The sequence below is a fragment of the Polypterus senegalus genome, chromosome 16, assembly GCF_016835505.1.
Source record: "Polypterus senegalus isolate Bchr_013 chromosome 16, ASM1683550v1, whole genome shotgun sequence".
NCBI classification, from domain to species: Eukaryota; Metazoa; Chordata; class Cladistia; order Polypteriformes; family Polypteridae; genus Polypterus; species Polypterus senegalus.
The window spans coordinates 53,474,994-53,500,450 of NC_053169.1; the positions used below are offsets into that span (position 1 = coordinate 53,474,994).

General features: G+C 35.1%; 1 protein-coding gene across 4 annotated transcripts in view; it reads right to left on the reverse strand.

Annotated features, from left to right (window-relative positions):
• Positions 1–25,457, reverse strand: part of lyst (lysosomal trafficking regulator) — a 299,712-nt gene that overhangs the window by 93,153 nt on the left and 181,102 nt on the right. For 2 of the 4 annotated variants that reach the window (XM_039737864.1, XM_039737861.1), the window contains exons 25-31: positions 23,372–23,552; positions 20,417–20,586; positions 18,904–19,134; positions 16,117–16,283; positions 15,568–15,720; positions 12,314–12,505; positions 11,903–12,081 (exon numbers count right to left, since the gene is read on the reverse strand). In XM_039737864.1, the coding sequence (XP_039593798.1) occupies positions 11,903–12,081; positions 12,314–12,505; positions 15,568–15,720; positions 16,117–16,283; positions 18,904–19,134; positions 20,417–20,586; positions 23,372–23,552 (1,273 nt within the window). Of the gene's footprint in view, positions 1–11,902; positions 12,082–12,313; positions 12,506–14,457; positions 14,617–15,567; positions 15,721–16,116; positions 16,284–18,903; positions 19,135–20,416; positions 20,587–23,371; positions 23,553–25,457 lie in introns of all 4 variants that reach the window. The other 2 variants (XM_039737860.1, XM_039737863.1) reach the window with 2 other exon arrangements.

The window sequence follows — 25,457 nt, forward strand, 5'->3', positions numbered from 1 at the left end:
GGCTGATGTTAAAAACAAAAAGAATATGATATTTCAACTATCTGTTTTGAGAGAGAGAGAGAGAGAAACATTGAAAAAATAGATATTTTAAAGCATAATTCTGCTACTGGATTATTGTCACAATATCCGGTATTTTGAGCTGAATATGAACTAAAAAAGATAAATTAATAGATATAGAATAAATACAAAAACAAATGAGTATGTTTAGCTTTACACCACTTGGCAGATTCGCTTCCCCCACCTACCTGTAGTTCAGTAGACATGTTACCAACTCAGGGATTTTACAAGGTTTGCATTGCTTCATTGTTAAACGATATTTTTAAAGGAAAAGTGATTGGTCAGCAACAATATGCTGATCTTGTATGTTGACATTGTCAGTCTCTCGATCAGTCCCGTTTTATTTTCAAAAATGGTTAGTAGTCTACCCTAGACTTTCTCATGTACTCAGATATGGGGATGGATATTTGAGGAGTAAACCGCAAGACAATGATTATATTATGTACAATAAAGAATCATCATCAACAAATTAAATCAAATAAATAATATATGGAACAATTATTATAAAAGTAAATTTGAATAAAATTGACTACATGAATTTTTAGGCGCAGCCAGGTTGTTGAAGGGGTCCGTTTGGTGGACTCAAGATTGGGTCACTGCTTCTTGCAGATGATGTTGTCCTGCTTGCTTCATCAGGCCGTGATCTTCAGCTCTCTCTGGATCGGTTCGCAGCTGAGTGTGAAGCAGCTGGGATGAGAATCAGCACCTCCAAATCCGAGACCATGGTCCTCAGCCTGAAAAGAGTGGAGTGCCCTCTCAGGGTTGTGGGAGAGATTCTGCCCCAAGTGGAGGAGTTCAAGTATCTCGGGGTCTTGTTCACGAGTGAAGGAAGAATGGACTAGGAGACCCACAGGAGGATCAGTGCGGCATCCGCAGTGATGCGGGCTCTACATCGGTCTGTCGTGGTGAAAAAAGAGCTGAGCTGTAAGGCGAAGTTGTCAGTTTACCAGTCCATCTACGTTCCTACCCTCACTTATGGTCATGAGCTATGGGTAGTGACCGAAAGAATGAGATCGCAAATACAAGCGGCTGAAATGAGTTTCCTCCGCAGGGTGTCTGGGCTTTCCCTTAAAGATAGGGTGAGAAGCTCAGTCATCCGGAAGGGGCTCAGAGTAGAGCTACTCCTTCGCATCGAGAGGAGTCAGATGAGGTGGCTCGGACATCTGATCAGGATGCCTCCTGGACGCCTCCCTGGTGAGGTGAGGAGGCCCTGGGGAAGACCCAGGACACACTGGAGGGACTATATCTCCCGGCTGGCCTGGGAATGCCTTGGGATTCTCCTGGAAGAGCTGGAAGAAGTGGCCAGGGAGAGGGAAGTATGGGCCTCTCTGCTTAAGCTGCTGCCCCTGCAACCCGACCCCGGATAAGCAGAAGAGGATGGAGGGATGGATGGATGGACATGAATACAGCTGCATGAATTAAAAAAAAAATCCAGTATGTGTTCAGGTAAAGTACCACTTCTGGTTAATGGATTTGGCCCAAAAGTTAATACTGATCAACAATTCTGGTGTAACAATCCCATGCCAAATTTCATCCATCTGTCTAGTTGCAATTTTGAGTTATCGTGTTTATATACACGCATACACATGTAGGTATGCACACACACAGACGTAATTCCAAAAAACGGTATTTTCGGACTCGGGGAGTTCTAAAACGTCAAGATTCATCAAAATGTGAAGGTTGAATTTTTTTCATGATTAGTATACTTTCTCTATGTATACTTCAAATGCAAAGTGGCAGGTGAATTACTGTCAACAAAAAGCAGGCACCTGAGAAATAAACTGAAATGTTACTCGCTCATGATTTTTTTGTCCATATGGTAAAGTTTTTGTTGACCAGCACATTACGATTTCAGGCGTTTGAATTACATGTTGATATACAACAAGTACAAAGAAAGATGACACGTAAATCGATTTCTACTACACACGCTTTACACGTGTATTCAGCTCGCTCTGTCACCGCAAATGCTGTGTGAACACCCACCCTCCGTCACCAGCTGCCGTTCACCGGATGAATACGTGCGGGCGGCTCGTGGTAGATGGCTTACAGTTTTAGAGTTAGAAGTTATAAGGGTTAAAAACTAACAGCAAGAAAATGAATTCAAAAACGAAAACTAAAATGCTGTTTAGTAAATTATTATTTCAGTTTTCCTTTCCAGCTACTTTAATAGTTTATTTTAGTTTTTCAATTCATTTTTGTTATTTTATTTCAGTTTACGAAAATGTTTTTTTAATAATAGCTTCAGTTTTTGATTTTAGTTTTCGTTAACTATAATAACCTTGGTTCAAAACAAATAACTGATTAATATCAATCAATCAATTCTTCTTCTCATACCATACACATTTCTAGAAGAGTTTTCCAGGTGTAAAAACTTGATCTCACAATGCATCTTTTTTTAGAATATTAAGTCTTAAGTTCAAACTGAAAGAAAATACCAGGTTCTGCATGCCAAAGTAAAATATAATTTAGTGGAATTTAATGGAATTTTTAAGTTTAAAATTGTACAAAATGCTGTTTAACATACTAATTTCTAACTTACAAAAGTGCTAACAAGCATCAATATGCTGATAACATCGATTTTTTAACTCTTTCGAAAGTATTTTCCTGTTATCGGTTACCACTTTTTTACACTCTCTTCATTGTAAACATTTCAGTCTTTGAATCTCTCATCTTTTTCCCACCTTGTTCATATGTATGTCTTTTATGAATAAATTTTTTTCTACATTTTTAGACACAGCTCAGAATACTTGAAAGTCTTATAACAGTACCCTTAAGCAAATTAAAAAAACGTTTTCTTAAAGTTTTAATTAAGGTATTTTTCCCCCAAAGAAAAAACTGCTGAAGTTCAGACTAGACTACAGGTAAAAGTGTTTAAAACTAGAAAGTTGAGAGAAACTTTAAATGGAAAGGATTAAGAAAACTGACAACTTATTATAAGGTTACAAAATTAGAAAAAAATGCAAATGCAGAATAAAAAACTACTTGTATAGTTGCTCACATAATATATACTCAGTCGCCACTTTATTAGGTACACCTGCTTCTTAATGCAAATAGCCTTATTCTCCAAACAGCTGGATATATGGCTGTATTGAATATCATACACACTGAGTTCCACTCTTGTCAGCTAACAATTAAGAAGATGAAGTTACATTCGATAAGTGATCACCAAAACTGGATGATGTAAGGTAGGAAATAAGTTGCCTTGCTTCACAACTATTTATTTCTGTTGCATCATGCACATGGCAGATGAGAATTTGCCATTAACACCAAGCATTCATTGATCTATTATGCACTGAATTAATGGTACCGCCTTTGTACTATTAATATCAGTTAAACATCATTTGAATACCACAAGCATAACTAAGCATGACTTCTAACCATGTGCATTCATTCTTATATGGCCACAGTCTAGTCTTCTTTGAGTGGAAACACTTAACAGGGTAATCCACCATAAAAGCAAGTATCCTCAGGGAAGAAATGGAATGGGAGGATACAGGCATAAATGGTCCCAAAATCTGGAGACATGCTATTGATGCTAAAAAAACAGCACAACTCAAAATTCTTAAGGAGCAGTACCAACACCTTAATGAATACATGCCTTAAAAATCTCAGAATGTCTAGAAGGCAAAGGATGGGCCCATCAAAGTGTAAACCAAGGGCACATTATAAACTAACCACTGAGTGTATATTGGTATTTCAGTGGCAGAACTTAAATAAAAATGTTTTGGTGAGTTTAATACAGTTCAAGAAAAGTGCTGCAATAGGTTTAATAGGTTTATAACATCACTAAGAGTACATCGAAATTCAAATTCAGGGAAAGCAAAAACAAAACAACAAAAAAAGAACAAATTAATACAACCAATTTAGATGTATTCATTATCGGCAACTAAATGTCAACTGTGTCACTATTTTGTTAGCCTCAATTAGTTGCATCTGCTTCATCTACTAAGGAAGCAAATGTAACCACTGTAATTACAGTCCAAACTAAGGAGGACTGATAGGCTGACTTCAACAATTAAGAAAAGATAAAATGAGTGTTCTGTGTTCTAAGTTTACTGAGCCAGTCTGAGCAGACAGATGCAGGACGTGGTAGGGGGATTTCCCAGTTTTTCAGTGGACTGATCACAGACCAGTTTCTTCAGGTTACAGGTGAATGTGTCCGCATTTATATTAAAAAAGTCAAGTGCTTAGAAGCAAAATTATTTTAAAATATTTTTTTCTGGATAAATAAAAAATGCAAATCCCTTCAGATACTTTGTGTAACGTCTCATCTATTGTTCTAGCAGCCATTTACAGCCAAAGTTAAGACATCCTATTTTACAAGCAAATAAGTGACATTATGCTAACCTAAAAAAGGTTTCCCAAAAACACAACATGAAATCGGAGTCATAACTAGAAACATGAGAACACTGGATAATTGCTACTGCATTATGAGTGCCCTTTGTCTTTAAAATTCCTGAAAAAGTAAAAAATTGCCTAGTTTTCAAAAAATTATAAAAATTGTTAGGCAATGGTTACCTGATAGGATCTTAACTAGCTCACTGACACGATCACTTCAATTCACTCTTCATCCATCTCTTTGCCTGGAGAGAGTTGTAGTGGCAACGTGGCAGGATGAGCAGATAAGCTCATCATAGCAAACACCTTCAACAACTACTGTGGAATTGCCAGACACTTCACGTTGTTTTTTTTTTTTTTTTTGGTTAATGTATGAGCACCCCTCACAACCTGGTCAAATAGCACTGGTCTTGTGCACAGAAAAATACCTTACAAATAATAGCACAGTATATCAAGTAAATGGCCTATATATAGTAACTTCTCATGAACGGTCACTTGCCTAACTGTTTTGCACTCTTTTGTAAAAATCTGCTGAACATGAATAAATGAGACTATACTCAAACAATAGAGATCTTGCCTTTAGAGGTTTATGATTTCTGTTTTTTTTTTTTTTAATAGCAGTGCATTAATATGATTTCATATTTGCATTACATTTGGTTACACTCGGTCTGGTAGCAAAATGATAAAAGTATTTTATTTCCGTCAGCGTAAATACTTTGGACATAGACTAATATTATAATTATTCATATTTCCTACCTTGCCCAGCAACTGATAAGGAATAAGCCAATAAAGTAAAAGGGATTGATAGGTAAGTTTTGCATTGGTCATTCACAAACTCTTACAACACTGTCAAATTGGCAGGTTAAAAAATTAATGACCGTGAATTATGCAAATATAAAAAAGTTATGTTTTACAGTGTTGTCAGATTTGCAATAAATTTACAACACATAATGAACTCAGTACTTACTTGGGACACCTTTAGCAGCAATTACAGTCTGGACTCTTGCTGGATATGATGCAATAAGCTTCACACCTGGATTTAGGGATTATCTGCCATTCTTCTCTGCAGATTCTCTCAAGCTCTCTCAGTTTTGATGGGGACAGTCAGTAGTCAGTTAATTTTTGGTTTCTCCAGACATGTTTGATTGGGTTCAAGTCCTGGCTCTGGCTGGACCACTCAAGTATATTCCAGAGTTGCTGCTTAGTCACCTGTGTTATCTTTGCTTTGTCCATAAGATCATCATCTTGTTGGAACCTGCAGCCCAGTATGAGATCCAGAGTGCTCTGGAGCAGGTTTTCATGTTTATACCTTGCTCTTTCCCTTAACTCTATCTAATTTCCCATTTCCTGCCACTTAGAACAACCCCACACTATAGGGCTGACACCACCCCACTTCACCGTTGGAATCGTATCACACAGGTGATGCATAGTTTCCTCCCTCCAGAAACAATGCAAACCTTTGTTTCACTAGACCAGGAAAGCTTGCTTCTCACAATCAGAGAGTCTTTTAAGTGGCTTTTTGCAAACTTTCAGATTGCTTTCAGGTGCATTTTCTTTCCCCTGAGGAATGGCTTCTGTCTGGCCATTCCGTCATAAAGACTAGATCAGTGGAGTGCTACAGTGACGAGTGTCTTGCAAGTTTCTCCCATTTCCACACAGGTTCTCTGGGAATCAGCCAGAGTTAAAATCAGGTTATAGGTCATCTCTCTTGCACCCTTTTCTCACGGCTACTCAGTTTGGCTGGGCGGCCAGCATTAGAAGAGTTGTGGGTTTTCAAAACTTCTTCCAATTAAGAATTATGAAGGCAACTGTGATCTATGGAACCTTCAACATTTAAGGAATTTTTTTTGTAGTCTTCCACAGATCTATAACTCAGCATTAGTGTCTAAGCTCTGCAGGCAACTCCATTGACTTGGTTGTTATTCTGATTCACATTGGCAACTGCGGGATCTTTTATAGACAGGTGTGTGACTTTCCTAATCATGTCCTATCAATTGAATTGACTCCAAACAGAAATAAAATATCTCAATGATGGTCAATAAAATGGGATGCACCTCAGCTAAATTTTAAGTGTCACGGCAAAGGGTCTCACTAATTGCGTCGATGTGATATTTCATATATATATATATATATATATATATATATATATATATATATATATATATATATATATACATATATATATATATATATATATATATATATACACACACACACACACATTAGAGAAAGAGAAAAGAAAAAAAAACACTGAAATTATTTTCTTCCAAATTGTCATTTTGGGGTATTGAGTGCTGCTTTATGTGGGAGAAAAAGGAATTTAAATTATTTTAGCGCAAGGTTGCAACATAACAAAATGTGAAAAAAGTAGGGAAAAAAGTGAAGGGGTCTGAAAACACTCTGATTGTAATGTACAGAGCCATAACAAAATCACCTTTGGCTAACTCTGAGCATAATACCATCTAATTTATTCCCCTGCTTTACTGTAAAAGTATTGTCATAAATTCTTGTAATATCTGAAAAAAAAATATTCAGGTTTTGTGCTAAATGCTTTTAGGCATATCAATGTTAATACAATATGCCTTGATATTTTTGGCTTTTTATTGAAAACTTTTACTAGGGAGCTAATACCAATTGGCTGTCAATTATTCAAAATTTGTTCAGATTCTTATAGTATGCTATCTTTATTCAAGAAGTCAGCTATTGTACCAAGTATCAAAGAGAGCTCATCTACGGGAATATGCTGATTTTCCGGAACTGTTTACTTAATATCAATTGTGATGAAGTGTATAGAAAAGACTACAGATTATATGTTTTAACTTTTTTTTTTTTTACAAAAAAGTTTGTATTTAAATATAAGAATATATCAGAAAAGATTTTGAGTGGTATAAATTATATCCTTAGTCCCTAGTTTACCATCTCTCCATGCAGTTTTACACTATATTTACTAGTGTCACCAGGTTAGGTGACACAGGTCTTCACATCTATTTCCAGTGATAATCTGGTCTCACATCCAGAGTTGAATTCTACCTGGTGCTTGATGCCCCCACTCTCTCTATAATGAATAAAGCATGTTTAGACAGCTGATGAATGGGCTAAATGAGTTACAACCTGTTCTTGTTTTGTCTGTATATATACAAACTATTATGTAGAGAGCGATATTTATGAAAACATACATTATATGCAGCAGTTCCTAATTTTGTAAAAGTACCATAGCCCAATCTAACCTTCATACTAAAATCCCCGAAGATTTTACCTTAAATTTCATTCGCACCTCTTCATCAGTGTCTTTGTTTTGGAAATGTGTCAATTAGCACAAGCAGCCTGCTATCACATCCCCCACCGACGCAGCTGAAATTCTTTCGGCTCAAGTCTGTTTATCTGGGTGTAAAGTATCTTGAGATGTATTAGGTAAATAATATATCATTATTTGGAATACATGCATTTCATGCTTGTTTAGCGTCAGTGTCTACAATGATCTGGGTAATTGTTGGATAACAGGAAATGCGAGGCAAGAAATGCTGAACACATAACTAAAACAAAAACTTTTTTCATGTTATAGTAATAATGACGTGAAGTGTATAATGTGTGAAGACTTTAGTCCAAGTATCAAATAAACACTTTCACAAAAGGTATAACAAAACAAGTGCGCTTCTATTCAAGAATATAACCAAAGAAAACAAATCATTAAATATACATGTTGTCATCAATGAGTAAAAACCCAAGCCCAAATATCAATTGACAGAAAGTTGACGTGTCTGTTTGACTGGTGCAGAGGTAAGAACTGCTCCATCTATTTTGAGTAGTGAGCTGCTATTATTATTACTATAATATAATAAAAATATACATTTGATTTATGCCTGTAACACCCAGTATAAATTTTAGCCACTTGTAAAAGTTAGCTTTTTTTTTTTTTTAAATTCAGCTTTATTCTGTCATTGACGTTCACAAAGTACAACGAACTTGCCTCTCCCTTTTCGAGTTGATAATGTTTATCTCCATTCTTTTCACAAGAGCAGCAATGGCCACAGTTTGTGCTGGCTGATGGTTGCTCAGAACTATTTGTTGCACTGGCAATCAATGATACAATGTGGTGTGACCGCTATCAGACTATCATGCGGCATTTGCGCTTTGACAACAAAGACACCTGTGCAGAACGTGTAAAAAACAACAGATTTGCTGCGATCTCAGGCATCTGGCAACAGTTTGTTTAGAACTGTGTATTGAGTTATAACTCAGGGCAACATATTACTGTTGATGAGCAACTGTTTCCAACCCAGGTCCGTTGTCCTTTCTTGCAATACATCTCAACCAAGCCTGACAAATTTGGCATAAAGTTTTGGATTGCAGCAGATTTGTACAAAGTACATGTGCAATGCCACTCCTTATTTAGAAAATGACCACAGTGCTCCCACTGGAGAAAGACTTTCCTAGACTGTGGTCATAAAGCTTATGGAACCGTTTCTGGACAAGGGCATAACATTAACAACAGACAACTTATTCACATCGTTTTCGCTGGCTAATAGGCTGATGCACCGCAACACAATTCTGCTTGGCACCATAAATAAAATGGGATGGGAAACTTCCACCTGAAGCTAAAGTCGCTTTAGTACACAAGCAATTCTCCACGTTAGTGTTTAGATCTGGCAGTGCCATGCTGACAGTGTATGCGCCCAAAAAGAAGAAGCCTGTCTGCATTCTCAGTACCATACAACATAACGCAGAGTAAGGGTAAGATCAAAAAAACAAAACAAAAAATAAAAACAAAACAAAAAAAAACACATCATCAAATAATAACTCATCTTCACAGGGCATAGTGTTTTCAAATGGTAACATTTTGAACCATGGATGTGTGTATAGAGGAAGAGACAGATTTGATCTCATTCAATTGGTTACTGGAATATAAAATAAATACTTTGGCAAAAGAATAACGAAACAAGTGTGCTTTTATTCAAGAATAAAACTGAATAAGAAAAAATTCAAGTGACAAGATAAGAAGACATGATTCACCAGTGTTTGTGTGTCTGCTTATATTCCTTCCGCGATATCTTTTACAGGTAGCAAAAATTTACACCAGGTATTACAGAATAAAATCAATTGTATTTTTTATTATATTATAGTAGTAGTAGTAATAATAAAATTAATAATAATAGCAGCTCACTACTCAAAATGAGTAACACCTGGACTTGAACCCGCAAACTTTTGGTTTTAAGGCAGCAGGTTCTTACCTCTCCACCATCCAAGAAGACATTTCAATTTTCATGTTGACTGACATTTCAGCTTGGGTATTTAACTCTTTGACAGAAACATGTAAATTGAATGATTTAGTTTTCTTTGGTTATTTTCTTGAATAAACACGCACATGTTTATTTGATATTTGGACTAAAGTCTTCACACATTATACACTTCACATCCTTATTACTATAACATGTAAAAAGGTTTCTGTTTTAGTTATGTGTTCAATATTTCTTGCCTCGCATTTCATCCATCATTTACTTGATCGTTGTAGACATGAAATGCATGTATTCCAAATAATGATATATTATCTACCCTATACAAATCAAGGCACCTCACACGCAGATAAAGGGACTAGAGCTGGGAGAACTTCAAGAACGTCTTTGGAGGATGTGATAGCAGGCTGCTTGTGCTGATTAACACATTTGCAAAACAAATATGCTGATGAAGGGGTGCGAAGCAATTTAAGGTGGCATGGCATAACTTTTTTCATAGGCTTCAGGGATTCTAGTGTTAATAAGCCCCAAACACACTTTGGTTCTATGTCTTCATAGGATGGTTTGGCTAATATAAAATATACAGTTGATGACCCTATATCCTAACTATTTGGTTCTTAGCTTTAAGTGTCTCCAAGGTTGCTGTCCATCAGCAAATTTCATGAAAACAAGCGCAGCTAAAAATCAAGAATGGACACCCAAACATTTCTTTACCAATGAAGGGCAAAAAGAAACCTGTCTGATATGATGAGTGTATCACAATTTTTAAAATAATGCAACATCTACTGGTTAGACTCCCTTTGACCAGCTGAAAAAGCTGAATTTTCTAAGGCATGGGTTCAATAAAGTATTGGAATCATTCCTTACAGATTTTGAGTCAATGATGATGAAACAGCATTATTCAGTTTCTACATATTTTTCCACTACACATTAATGCTGCATTTCTATCATTCCACATCATCCCAAAGAAGTATTATTGGATTACAATTTGGGGATTTTTTAGGTCATTCGACTAAACTGAAGTCATATGCATGAAACCAGCTTGAGATGTTTTATGATGATGCATGCTTTTAATTTGTTTTATTCTGCTAGATGTATACATTTAAAGAAATGTACATGGCCAGCAGTAAATGCTAGGTGCTCTTGTGACATTCAAACAGTACTATTTCATGTCAAGAAAACATTGCACACACCATTACACTACCAACAACAACAACAACCTGTACCATCAAAAAGGTCAGGGTGGATCAATGGATACTTTCTGTTATCACCAGTTTTAGACAATATTCTCTGCATGTTTCGACAGTAATTGAGAATCATGAAACTAGACAGCATTTTTCCCCAATATTACATTATGTGGTTTTGGTGATTATGTGCCTTTTTCTCATTATTATTTTGTTTTTAGCTGACAACAGTAGAACCCATTGTGGTCTTCTGCTACTGTAGCTAATTCATAGGTTGCACTTTCAGCTGTTATTTTAGTTTATGGTCATCCTTGGAAATTTCAGGCGTTTGGCCATTTTTTGAGACTTCTCTTATCAATAAAGGTATTTTTCCCATACAACTGCTAATAACTACATGTTTTCCTTTTACTGTGCTATTCTGTGTAAAAACCCAAGGACTGAAGTGCATTAAAATGCCAGAACTGCATCAATTTCATTGATGCTAAAACTATCATATCTGGCATTAAAAAAATATACTTCTGGCAAAATTGTTTAGACAATGTTTTCTGCATATTCAAATATTTACCACAATAACCAACAACTTATTTAACTGCATGCTAGATTCACTGATAACAGGCATATGATTGCTCTTTGTTTCAGAAGTTTTCAATAACACAAAAAAAATTTTTAGAACACATTCCCCAAATGTTTTAACGATTTTTTAGAAGTATATAGGTATTTTGTTTCTCAAACAATTAACGTTTTTAATGAATCACAGAATGCAAATGAGTCAATGACACCTCTTCAATCCCATCTACTGGAAGAATTAAATTTTGCATTTAATAAGGAGAGGAGGGCCATTAGTGGCAATGGACAGCTGCAAGATTTGCAGGACTGCCTGTATACATCTACGTCAGTCTAAAAGGGTAACACAAATCTATAACATAGCAAAAGCATGTCATTCTCTAAATTAAAAATCAATAAATGCAAAAAATTAAGCTAAGAAAGAAATATCTTGGGCGAGTATAATTCAATTCTATGTAGAACACCTGTAAAGACGTTTTAGATAATTAGTTATCTTTTCTATAAAAAATATTTTTCTATAACACTTACAAGGCCTATTTTGATTCCTTCCATCATTAATTTTAAAATTTCATTCTGGAATGTCTTTAAGCTGTTTGTTTGCTTTACAGATCCACCTTCATCAAGTTGATCTGACTGCTGTTCTGAAGACCTCTGTTGTATTGGAGGCTGTGGGATGTTCAGCAAATCGAAGAAGTCACAACTTCCATCTGAAATAGATAATTCAAGTTATCATATTTCACTGTACTGTATTCAGAATAGGTGATCAAGATATAAAACGGATTCAGAAAAGAAACAAAAAATATGACACATGTAGTCAATGTTATAAAAAAAAAGTTAAAACCATTTGCTGTGCAAATGTTTTACAGTCTACAAACATTTTTATATCATAAATCCTATTGAAAACTCAACTGTGTGGTGAAGAGGAACAAAATAATTTACCTTGATAGATAAGACGATTGACAGATAAGACAGTTAGTCTCTGGAGTCGCTGAATGTATTCAGACTCACTGGCTCTTATGGGATTTTCCTGACTCATCCTCCTCTCCATCATAACTGCCAGCTCATCATTAGCCACTGATCTCAACCGTAAAAGTAAAGTGTCAGACTGAGCAAGAGAAAACCTGCGAGGTCCTACAGATGTAAGCAGTATATCAAGTAATATGAGATGTAAAAACTGAACAGGAAATAAATGCACCCCACTTTATAAAGTCATAAAATTCAAAACAATGTACATTATACAGACTCAAAATATTAATAACAAAGATTAAACAGCATGAATGACCAATCATTCATGTCAACTGCATTTACTGAAAGTGTTAAAGGCATCTATAAGATTTTTAAAGACAATTCATAACAAAGGTTATGAATTATTGGCAGTAAGAGAGTAGTTGCATAAAGAAATCTAAGATAATGGAAAAAAATGCATCATACACAATGTAGCAAACAGTATTGAATAGTACTAGAAAAAAATGCAGTACAGTGATCCCCCACTTATTATGGAAGTTATGTTCCAGACCCATCAGCGATAGGTGAAAATCCGCGATATAGAAATACCACATAAATAAACATTTTTTTATAGTTTAAGCCTGGGGGTGGGTGGGTTGAGCTAAGTGATGGAGACCAGATCATCTCGGAGAGACACTTTGATGACACGCAAGACTAGACATTACAACCATAGGAAGCAAAACCCATGAGACGGTAACCTTTGCACGTCATGCCCTACTTAGAAACAATTTAAAACAAGTTCACTGACATCAAATTTAGCAGTTGTTAGAATGCTTTTGCCAGACAAACTTCAGGTGCTCCCAGCCCTTAAAACAACGACAAGCAGAACACACAGCTTGCCAGAAGGAGCTGCAACAAGCCAGCGCGCATTCAGCCCTCACACACCCCCATCCTTCAGAATGCTAAGCAATTGACGCAAAGTGCGACAAGCACAACACACAGCTGGCCAGCAGCAGCAAGACAGCAGCTGAACCGATCACATCTCTTTAGCATGTGTTCAGACCACCCTACCCCCCTTACAACGCAAGCAGCGTTATAAGTCCCACAAAAAAAAGATTTAACCACGTCCAGGGCAGGAAATAAAAGATCAATTTTGTTTTTATAAAAGTTTTAAAGTTAAAATGAAAATAATGCATATGTTACAATTCCCATGAAAAATACAATCTCTTTAAATTGTTTATGCGGTAAGCCAAACCCACGGGTGGGCCGAGTGAAGCGAGCAGGGGGCAGAGCCCCCTAGTAATAATTATAATAAATCCACGATGTAGTGGGGGCGCGATAGCTGAACCGCGATATAGCAGGGGATCACTGTATATTCACTTTTAAAGAACTGTTGCCATGTTGTGTGCCAACCACTACCACCACCAAAAAAAAAAACACCCACTTGGTAGAGATGCAAAAATTATTAGCTGTATTACCAATTACTGGACCTTTTTAATTAAAAATAACTCGGCCATGCTTTTTAAGAAACTAATGAAAACTGATGTGAATGTAAGAGATAAAGTTTAATTTATTAAACAGGAACCCGATGTTGCTGTATTTAAAATTAACATTATGATGCTAAACATTCTTATCAACTCTCCAATTAAAAGTAACCTTCAGTTCTTAAGTCATATATAAATTACACTAAAAAAAATATTTTTAGGTTTGGTCCCAAAAGTGTATAGTAGAAACATTGTAATCCTAGCAATTTGCTTGTAACCTAAAATAGATGATAATTCTAAATATCCAAATTGAAGATGGTCATAAGCAGAACAATTGATTGGTTGATTTTTTTTTTTTTTAATTCAAACAGTCTATCTGCTTCTCAATATTTCAAAATGAAATTTATATCTAATAACATCATAACATGCACTGGATTTCCCATATATGTTTAATGTTAATAGTTAATGGGGGTTAACTAAAGGAAGATTTTTTTGTATGAAAAGTTTAACTCTACAGAGCTAGTGGATTATTTATTTAGGGTAAGTAAAATATTTAGGACATACAGTAGAAGCACACACATAAGGAAAACATTTCTGACAGTTGAAATGTTTTGTGCAGTGCAAAACTGTGTGACACTACTGCTCTTACTGCACCTGATTCAGTTGGGAAGATGCACGTGGAAGATCCTGAAGGAGACAGGAGAGGAAACTCCTGATTTAACATGATTGAAGGGGGCATCGGTATCTGGTCATAGGAACAGAAATGCTGCCTTGGGAGGCGTGGAATTATGGAATCTTTCATGGCAGTTGAACCTTTTGTACCAAAAAGGTGTAAAGGTCAATAAAATTAAAGTGATCATGAAATAGTTTAACTCAGAACATACAGAATGTTCAATACAGTCACTTAATATTAATACTACTTATCACTATTCTTATTAGGATTCAAAAGAGTCAAAGGATATGAGTTTAGCAATTAACCTTTTTTATTTAACTCTAATGAAAATGTCAATATTACATTCCAGATTTTATAATGTTTCACCTTCAATTGTTCACTGTACAATTCTGATCAAATGTCATGAGCTACTTCTGCTCCAATTGTATGATCTTTTTCTTCAAATTGGTTCACTACTAAATTCTGACTGATTATGGTAATCAGTTCAATAACATTACAGTAAATGAAGAACAAGAACTTGAAAACAACATAGATGCTCCCCCTATAAATAGTCAGTGTGACATAGAAGCTAACATGTAAACCCAATGCTACCAAATGTTGAAATTTGCAAAACAGATGTAAATGACAAGTCATTTTGGAACGATATCCCATTTAAGTTAAAAAAAAAATAATATATATGATAAATAATTCACAGATTTGTTAAGCATTATAAACATAAATTTAAAAGACACACCAACGACAATTTTAACACACAGAAAACTAGTAAAAACAAAATATTAATAAATATACATTAATGGTGATTAACTTTCATCTGTTGGGTGGATGTGCTCCACGTCGGTGTGAAACATTTTTTACTTCAAGTTTTTATCCACAAGCACCCAATCAAAGACCCAAAAAGGTTAACCCACAATTCACAAAGCTATACACATTTCAGAAACAAATACTTTTTTATAACATATAATTGACATTGAATACTACATACATTTGTTTGTATTCACTTAAATTTCAATAGCAAACCTGAACTGAAAATCTGCTCAATTTTTACAAATCTTCATACAAGAGAAAAATTTTTTTTATATACATAAAAATACCTGCAATGCTCTTCCTCTTCTGATAGATTGCATGATGATGAGATGCTGGTAAGTGCACAGAGCTTGACAATTTCTGAGAATCTTGATTGGCTGTGGTTTTGATAAACTCTATAGCTGATTGCAGAACACGAAATTGCAATGCCATAGCCATTTCTAAGTACAAAACAGATCACAATTGTAAAAAGAGTTACAGAAAACTCATTTATATAGACTGTAGGGAAGGGGACAACAAATTAATAAATAAAAATATATTATAGCATCTAGTAGGATAATTTACCAAGATGCAAGTTCAACATACTGATACTCTGTCATAACAATTCAAGTGGATGATCCTTATATACACCGAAACACATTGTGACATATTATATATTTATTTTTATCATTACCAAGTTTGCAAAAGTAAATGCTGCTCATCACATCTTTTATCAGCTGTGTGCATCACAGGAAACTCTCTCATTCATTTTCTTTTGATTAATAGTTACAGGTAACGTTTCTGGTTTGCATAGTCCCTTTAAAAATGATGTCTATTCTAAAAAGGATATCCATTACCTTGTGTACGCTTGTTTTCGCTGGTCTGCAGGTAGCCAAGCAATGTAATTAGGTCTTCTATAATGCGGAAATACTGAGATCCTGAGGAACTGCATGAATGAATAGTTATGGCCACTAGAAGTTGCTGAATATCACACACCAGGAGCTTGAAATCATTAAGAGGTATCCTACAAAGAATGCAAAGATTATGGACTAATGTACTTTTCTTTATTAATTCATTATATATTATGACACATTCTCATGTTATGCTGCATTTTGTGCTAAGAAAGCTTCACAACTCTATGAACCTGTGCCTGACTACTGGTATGTTTATACCCTATCTGGAGTTTCACCTTCTCATTGGGTTCACACTGGTTTTCTCTCAGTTTCATCTCATAATCTTAAGCACATTAACTAATCCAGTATAAAAAATAGTGAGTAGGTGTATGTATGTATAAGAGAGTATTTTTGGATTATCTTTCAAGTTTTGTACAAATTTGTAATGCCCTTTGTATTTCTCTTTCTTGCATTTTATTTTTTTGGCCCTCCAACTGTGCAAGTGACAATAAAACATACATTATACGTATGATCAAAGCAAATAAAACTGAACCCAACCTTCTTAAAAAAGAGGGTTATTTGAAGACTATAATGAATGATTGATGCATATAAAAGGCTGTCATATGACAAGGTTATATGTACACATAGTTAACGAAGATAAACAAACCCAGGTGAAACTAGGCAACTTTCATTCTATATGTGCCATTGGTTTATTGGTGTTCAGGTTTGTATGTGCCTGGTGCATTTATGAAAGAGAAAAATATGAACAGTACACTACATAGACACCATTAACAAAGTAAAACACATTTAGCTTGCATGTGCAGCCACAGAGGTGTGTATTGTAATGGGGCAAATACCTAAAATTTAAAACACTGTTAAAAATATTAAATTGTACCATCTGAAAATGAGACTTTAAATACACAGTTTGAATTGATCAAGGTATCAGAAAATATTTAAATGGAATAAGAAATGTAAAATCCCAATGGGTTCATACCATCATGTTAGAAATATAATTAACCAGCAAAATACCCGCGCTTCGCAGTGGAGAAGTAGTGTGTTAAAGAAGTTATGAAAAAGAAAAGGAATTTTAAAAATAACGTAACATGATTGTCAATGTAATTGATTTGTCACTGTTTTGAGTGTTGCTGTCATCAAGGATTTGATTATCATTATTTCTTTCAATCAGGCTTGTATTTGGAGGATGTGTTGTGTTCAAGTTATATTCCGTGTTTGTCAACCATTGTAAAGATAACAGGTTTCATTCATCATTCATGTTCACTACCCAAATCGGTACTTGTGAATCTAAGATGTTCAAAAGGCATTCCCGGTATTAAGTTGTGGATTTGCCTGCGAATATTTAGCAGTAGCGTGTCCTTGAACTTAATTTAAACTTAAGCTTTACACCTTGCTTTCCTATTGATATGTCTACAAAGGCTTGTACAGATTCAGAGGGTTGTTCCTTTCTTACTGCATCAATAAGCAGCTCGTCTTCCTCTTTATCTGAGACATCACATACTGCATGCACAGGTTTACCTTTCCCAGTCCTGCAAAGTCAGTTCACGTGAGCCGCTCGGAGTACATGCATCGAAGCGTCTCAGCTGTGCTTGTGCTATCTCATGCGATCTCGCGATGTCCACGGCTTCATTTAATGTTAGCTCAGACCCGGCACTTAAAAGTTTCTCTCGCTCTTTTGCTGAGTTTGTGCCAAACACTATTCTATCTCTGACCATCTCATCTTCGTTTGCATAAGCACAGTCCTTCACCAGAAATTTTAAACTCCGTTAAAAAGTGATGAAAAGTTTTGTTTATACCCTGCGTCCTCTCATTAAACTTGTATCTCGCGAATATCGTATTCGTCTTAGGCATGACAAATGCCAGGGTGTCTATGAACCTAATTTAAAGTTAAGCTTTACAAGCTGCTTTCCTATTCGTTTGCATAAGCACAGTCCTTCACCAGCAATTTTAACTCCGTTACAGCAATTTTAACTCTCTTACAAAGTGATCAAAAGTCTCGTTTATACCCTGCATCTTCTCATTAAAAATCTTGTGAATATCATATTCGTTGTAGGCATGACAAACGCCAGTGGCAGCCTGTCTATGAACTTAATTTAAACTTAAGGTTTACACCGTGCTTTGTTTCCGCAGTAGCTGCACTTATGAATATGCTTGTATGCGTCACTCGCTTCATATTCTTTTGCTGCCTTCTCAATTGTGTAATGCGTTTTTTGAACAGGTTTCATTCATCAAAGTGATCACTACCCAAATCGGTACTCATGAATCTAAGATTTTTAACAGGCATTCCCGGTATTAAGTTGTGGATTTGCCTGCGAATATTTAGTGGCAGCGTGTCTATAAACATAATTTAAACTTCAGGTGGAACACTGCTAACTGTAATGTTATTAATCAGAATCATTTCAAAACTGATCAACAAAATGAATTACATATGCTTAGTACAATTAGGTAAACAGCAGTCTTTCTCACTGTCTCTCTCGCTAAATAATAAATGTATTGATTGAAGACAGCTGAAAAGCAGCTGCTAGAATAACCTAGAAAAAACACGAAGAGGCACAATATATAATACCGTGCACAAAGTCCTAATTTATGAATACTTAAGAAGCACTTGTTTTTTAAGCACGCAGTAGATGTAAAATATAATTGTATTATGCATGGTACTGTGGACGTAAAAAAGAAACATGGAAGTTAAAGGAAATGAAGCATTAACAAAAAGTAAAAAGCCTTTATGCTACTTACCCATTCTCCATCCCATTTAGTGCTGCCAGAGTATTGAAGAGAACATAAAGAAGACCATTGTCTAACAGGATGTCAGAAACTTTTGAACAGGCATTGAGAAATTGTAGCAGAACACACAAAATATTGTGCACCAACATATTCTCGTACAGTGAGTTTTCAATCAGCCCAAGGACTGGAATTATGCATCTTTTTCTGAATGGATCAATCTTTTCCATGTCTTCAAGATCTAACCTTTTGATGAAAGAAATGGAACAAAAAACACTTGGAGAACCTGAAAACTGTGTTGAAAGAATACATTTACAGGACTTGAATATTCAGGAAAAGACTGCACAAATTCCACATTGCATTTAAAAACACTGTACAGGTTAACATAAGCTGGACAATCCAATTGATCTTTACAAAAACAAACTAAAATAAAAGGCTAGGGCTAACTTCTAGCATCTTGTTGTTAGAAAAACAACAGGCTAAATGTGGGAGTTAGACACTGCTCATGTGCATGTTTGCATTTCAAACAGAGTGTCTCGAAGGGAACATAGGGGAAGACTAAGTGGAATGTACAGTCAGTAACCATTTCTCTGTTTCCACCCTTAGGATGGTGAACAAGTATCCAAAGAAGGACTAATATTACTTATATGCTGCCTCTTCCCAAACCAACCATATATAAACCACAGATGCACCAGAAGTCAGCATAAATTAATGGACATCTTTACAAAAATTTCAGACCTGTCTGAAAAAACATCTTAACAATCTGTGAGATCTTGCAAGACTGGCAAAGATTGACAATTATTTTTTGTTCAATTTGATTTTTACTTTATCAAGTCTCAACATTAAACAAGGCTTACTCTGGGACCCTAACACTTCTTCTAACTTTTCCTCATTTATTTACACATATATCTTATGAATAATACACTAGACATTCCACAAATACGAAAATAATTCTTCATGTTCAGATTATGATTATAATTTATTAGAAAATAATCAAGATACATTTCAAACCAAGAGTCTGTTTCTATCTGTAACTAGTCTAGAATGGTGATAAAATGAGCTGCTCTATATGCCATATTCTATTCTATTTTAAAATAAAATTTGCCTCAGTGTTTCAAAGTGACAGACTGGACAGACACTAAAGACATGATACATTGAAATGAAAGCACTGGCAGCCTGGCCAAATTATATTTTCTGCAATGTGTTAGTGGACATTCAGTATTAGACACGCAGTTAAGCTAGTAAGACTCTAAAACAGCATATTATACTGCAAATAATTAAGTTAGAAAACTCTAATATTCATGTACTTGCTGGAGATTTAATTTCAATGGAGCATTATTCTGTAAAAAATGATATTAAATTCTTTACTGACAAAAATCAAAAGAATTTGTAGCTTACAACCTCTCAATCTCTTTCCCTCTTATTTACTAATTGCAAAAACATTTACATTGAAAACATTAATGCAAAACCTGCAATAAAACACTGCAGAAAATTACTATGATTAGCAGATCAATCTTAAAACACTTACTCTTCATCCAGACCGACTGGTCGGCCAAATAACATTCCCAAGAAACACTCCAACAAGCTTGGATTCCCCTGGTGAAGGTAAAGCTGATTTGCAAGTAAAGAAAAGCCATGGTTCTTAAGAAATTTCTCTTTTTGCTCTTTAACTGCACGAACAAAGTAGGCATCCAATAACTAGAGAGAGGAAATAAACAATCAACATTACAGTAAAATGTCTAGAATTCACATGGATGTCTATTTTTTCATTTCGGGGAATCTCATTTTAAAATTAAATTTTTTATTTTAAATAATATATTTTCACGACTTTTAGCACATTGAATCTGGCTAAGCTTTCTACTGCTAAAAATTTAGATATACTATTTACATACCCGACTTTGTTCTTGCCTGGGAAATTTTGGAAGACAATGGGCCTCTGGTTATAGTGCCCATCAGTTATTCAGATGTATGACAAGTACTATATAACTAAGTCCTCTTCTGTATACAATATGTGTAGGTTTTATATCAAGGCCTATTATTAATAGTAAGCAGTGTGGAGCAGTGGTTAAGGCTTTGGACCTATGACTTCAAATCCTGCTACTGACACTGCATGACCAAGAGAAAGTCACTTCACCTGCCTGTACTCCAACGGTAAAAACTAAAGAAATGTAGCCAACTGTATCTCAAATGTTGAAATCTCCTTGAATAAAGGTGTCAGCCAAATAAGAAAAAATAGTATTATGTAGTTCATTGGACCAGTTTACTCTTAAACATGCTACATAAAATTGCACATGAGTAAAACATTTCTCTATTAGATTAATTTCTGCTTTTCCTAGTTACTTGGCTTTTGTTGGTGGTGACTGCAAAACACAATTTTATAGGAAGTGTGTTTTTTTTAATTGAAAAAGGTACTCAGGAGGAATAATGTGAAATCTGAGTATATATTACTAACATAATAAGATGTTTATGATTTTCACTTGTTTGCACCGCTCATTCAGGTATTTATTTATGTTTATAATGAAATGCTAACACTGAATCATGTTTTACTTTCACCAATAACGTTTACTGGTGGTGCATCTAGGCAGCTCATGCAATGAACTGAATGTTTTTTACTTTTGTTGTTATTTTCTCTAGTGCTTGAAGTATAAGAAAATAATTGTGATATGTTTAGGAGGCTTTTTAAATGATCACTGGTCTCCCTTTAAAATCCACAGATGCAAATATGTAGTATATGTAAAATATATTGGAAAGTAGAGTGGGATGGGGCACCCCTGTTCAAAGTAAGCTGACAAACATGTAAATGCCAATGTTATATTATAGTGGAGGATTTTGTGGGAAATCTATTAAGTTTAACTTTACACCTTCGACCTCAGCTTGTGTTGTATCTGAAGAAGCCACTTCTGCATCTACTTCTCCCTCCCTGTCTTTTTGCTTCTAGTGAAGCAACACCAATGCTCATAGCCATAGCGGCTGGAACCCTTATTAGAGCTTTATAGCACTTGCTAACCATTGAGCTTTGCATCTCCCTTGACCTTTACAGAACTATTCTCTTCCATTTCATACTTGACTGTAGACACCAAATGTGATAATCTCTCTTTTTTCCTGTCCAGGGCACCCTCCCTTCTTCAGTTATCCATACATCCTATTGGATGATGCTGCTGTTCACGTTCTCATTTATTGCTTCTGCTTGAATAAAGCCACCTCTAAGTGCAGAGCTTGTATGTTAGCATAATATTAATAAATGTTGATAAAAACACAGGTTGTTTAATTTTATTTTTTCCATATTATCACCAAATTTCATTCAAATAAGTCAAAGCATTTTTCAGATGTTAGGGTATTTAAGTTTTCTATTGCAAGGGTGAGATATGTCCTGTAAGTCTGTATCTTTGGTTTTATGTTTCTGCTGCTGTATACATCTACAGTTCCACTTAGGGTTAATATACTTTATCTAATCTAATCTGTGTAAATACTTTTATTCCTATACAGGGTTAAAGAGGTTCTAAGCATATCTGAAACAGCTTACGACCAAACTAGGGACCAGCCCTGGACAGGGCACCTGTCCACTGGAAAGCACACTTACTCATACAGTACACAGAATTATACAAATCTGATTAACATTCCCAGCATTAAAAAAGTAAACCACTAGTATGAATCTAATGAGAGGTTCTCGCCACAACAAAGTCTTCAGTGTCAAAATACCTGTGGTTGAGTTTCACCCAACAACATCAAAAACACAGCCAGGAAAGGCAACTTAAAATACACTGCATGGAAATATTTGGTACTGGTTGTGATGATTAGGAAATCATTCCTTAGAGGGAATAAAATTAGAAATGCCTTAAATATTGAACATGCAAATAAATAGCCAAAACTACCATGTTTGACAGATGCAACCTATATTTGGCTTACTGTAGTTTTATTTATTACTTATTATTTTCCTGATGCCTATATCCAAGATAACTTATATAATTTAAGATACATTTGGTAATATTTTTTTTTTTTTCTAACTGCAACACTGGAAGTTGGATTGATTTGCTCATGGAAACACAGTGTCATTCGTGGGATTTGACCTCCTTAATTTGCCCTGGTGCCAACCTTGCTATAAGCATTGTAATTTTCACAGCCACAGGCAGATAAAGCATGGTTGTCAAAAGAATCCTGCTTGAAGTGCAGTTTTATGGTATTAATTACCTTAATAATAAATTAATAATGTTAATAAAATTCAGAACCATTTCAGATGATATGGTACTAAAATAACATAGTATCCTGAACTCTCATACGTTTTAAGTTTACAAATTCAGCACTGAAAGTACACCTCTAAGCATTTTAGTACACAGATTAAACCTATGCTGTTCCACTAAGTTCTAAGATGAAGAAGTGTGCAGAAAACAAAGAAATCATAAAAAATTATTAATTTAAAAAATAAATAGTTTGATAAGAAAATTCAGTTTGAATATGTAAGCATCTTGCAGTTTATTTTTCTTACTTTCAGGACTCCCAGTTGTACTTGAGGTGAAGGATGGTTAACAAGGACAATTAAAGCTTCTGGCTGAATCAGCTTATCCATAACTTCCTCCAGTAGCAGGTCAGGCAGAATGAGTAAGACTCCCCTCACTAGGTCATAGAGGCCACAACTGACCAGTATCAAGCAGTCTTCTGTCACAGAACTGGAAAAGGCAAAAGCATGTGAGAACCAGCATGTTTAGGGGGAAAAAAATCATCCCCAGGAGAAGATCTCAAATGCAAGGCTTAATTTATTTTAAATGCTGCAGAACATATGCAGATTTGTAACATATTAGTTGTTCACTGAAGAAGGCCCATTTGTAATATTCGGAAATTACCTTATTTCAGTTTTTGCTAACCTAAAACTTTAAATTTAAACCTCTGGCAGTTTACTCTTATCTTTTCATCATTTTAGGTTATAGGTTACATTTCAACTGATTAAATCTGAAGAAAAACTGGAAAAAGTTCTAAAACGTTTGACTGGTAGTGTAATTCCAAAATAAACAAAAATGTTAACTAAAATTAATATAAAAAGTGTCAAAACCAGAACAAAACAAAAATTAAAAAATGAAAATGAAACTAATTTTTGTAATTGTACTTTTGATTTTCACCACATTCACCTTTGTTCATAATGTACATGCTCTTGTACAGTTGCAGGTGTATTTAACACTAGAATTACCACAGCCTATGAAAAAACTCGGATATCCGTCCCCCTTAAATCGCTTTGCACCTCTCCGTCAACGTCTTTTGCCCTGTGGGGGTTTGATCATGAACGAGACTGAGAGAATAAAACTGAATAAAAAAAAAAAACAACCAAAGCTAACCTTTACGAGTATCATACATTTACACCAGCTGTTACAGACTGAAATCAAATGCATGTTTTTATTCTAAAATAGTAAGAATAAGAGCTGTTCACTTCTCAAAACAGACTCGTCCGGGATCGAACCCGTGAAGTTTTGATTACCAATCAACAGTTGATACCGTTGCACCACGAAGCGGTCGTTATAAATGCGTGTCAATGTCTCTACCTAACGCGGTGTTCTTTTTCTACAGTTACAGTATATTCTTGAATAGAAGTGCATTTGTTCTGTTATATTTGTACCTTTTGTGAAAGTGTTTATTTGATATTTGGAAATCAGGTTTAACACATTATACACTTCATGTCTACATTTTGTCAATTATTACTAAAACATAAAAAAAAAGTTTGTTTTAACAATGTGTTTATTGTACATAGATTGTTGTAGACATGGAACACACATGAAATGCATGTGTTCCAAATAACAATATAGTATTTATAAAAGGTGTGATTTTGCTTGACTTCTCACTCTATACAACTCCAAGCAACTGACACGCAGGTAAGCAGACTTGAGCTGAGAAAACTATGTGCCAGTGGGGGATGTAATAGCAGGCAGCTTGCTGCTCATCAACACATTTACAGGATAAAAGACGATGACGGAGAGGTGTGAAGCGAGTTAAGGTGGGACGGATCTACAAGTTTTTTCATAGGCTCGGTTAATTCTAGTGTTAAAACAGCATGTCATTATATTAGCTTACAGCAGAACATTGATTCATGCTCATGTGCAAGTGAAACTTGCTGAAGTAGTCAGAATCACACCATCAGCTGCCATATTCTATGGATTTCAGTGATCACAATTGACCACCAATCACAGTTGTGCTGCTAGTTCTGAGCAAGTGGCAGGCTTCATCAACTTCAAGGAAAAGGCCCTTAAAACATGCCACCTGTTCCTTTGGAAAATACAGCTAAGCAGTTTGAAAATTAGAGCCATGGAGGATTTGTTAGGCTTGAATAGCTACTGCAGGTTCAAATTCAGTTAGAATTTAGAAAGGGGAAAAAAATGTTATATATTCATATGCCAAAGAAGATAGTTATTTTAGTAAAAGGCATTTATGATATTCAACTTCAATTTATGAATTTGCTTTGTAGCTTTGTTGTTTCCAGAAGGGAAAAAAATGGTTTGTCCAAAAATAATAATAATAATTATTATTATAATTGTTAATAATTGCAAAATAAAATCTAAAAATTAAATCAGTATAAATTGATCTATAAT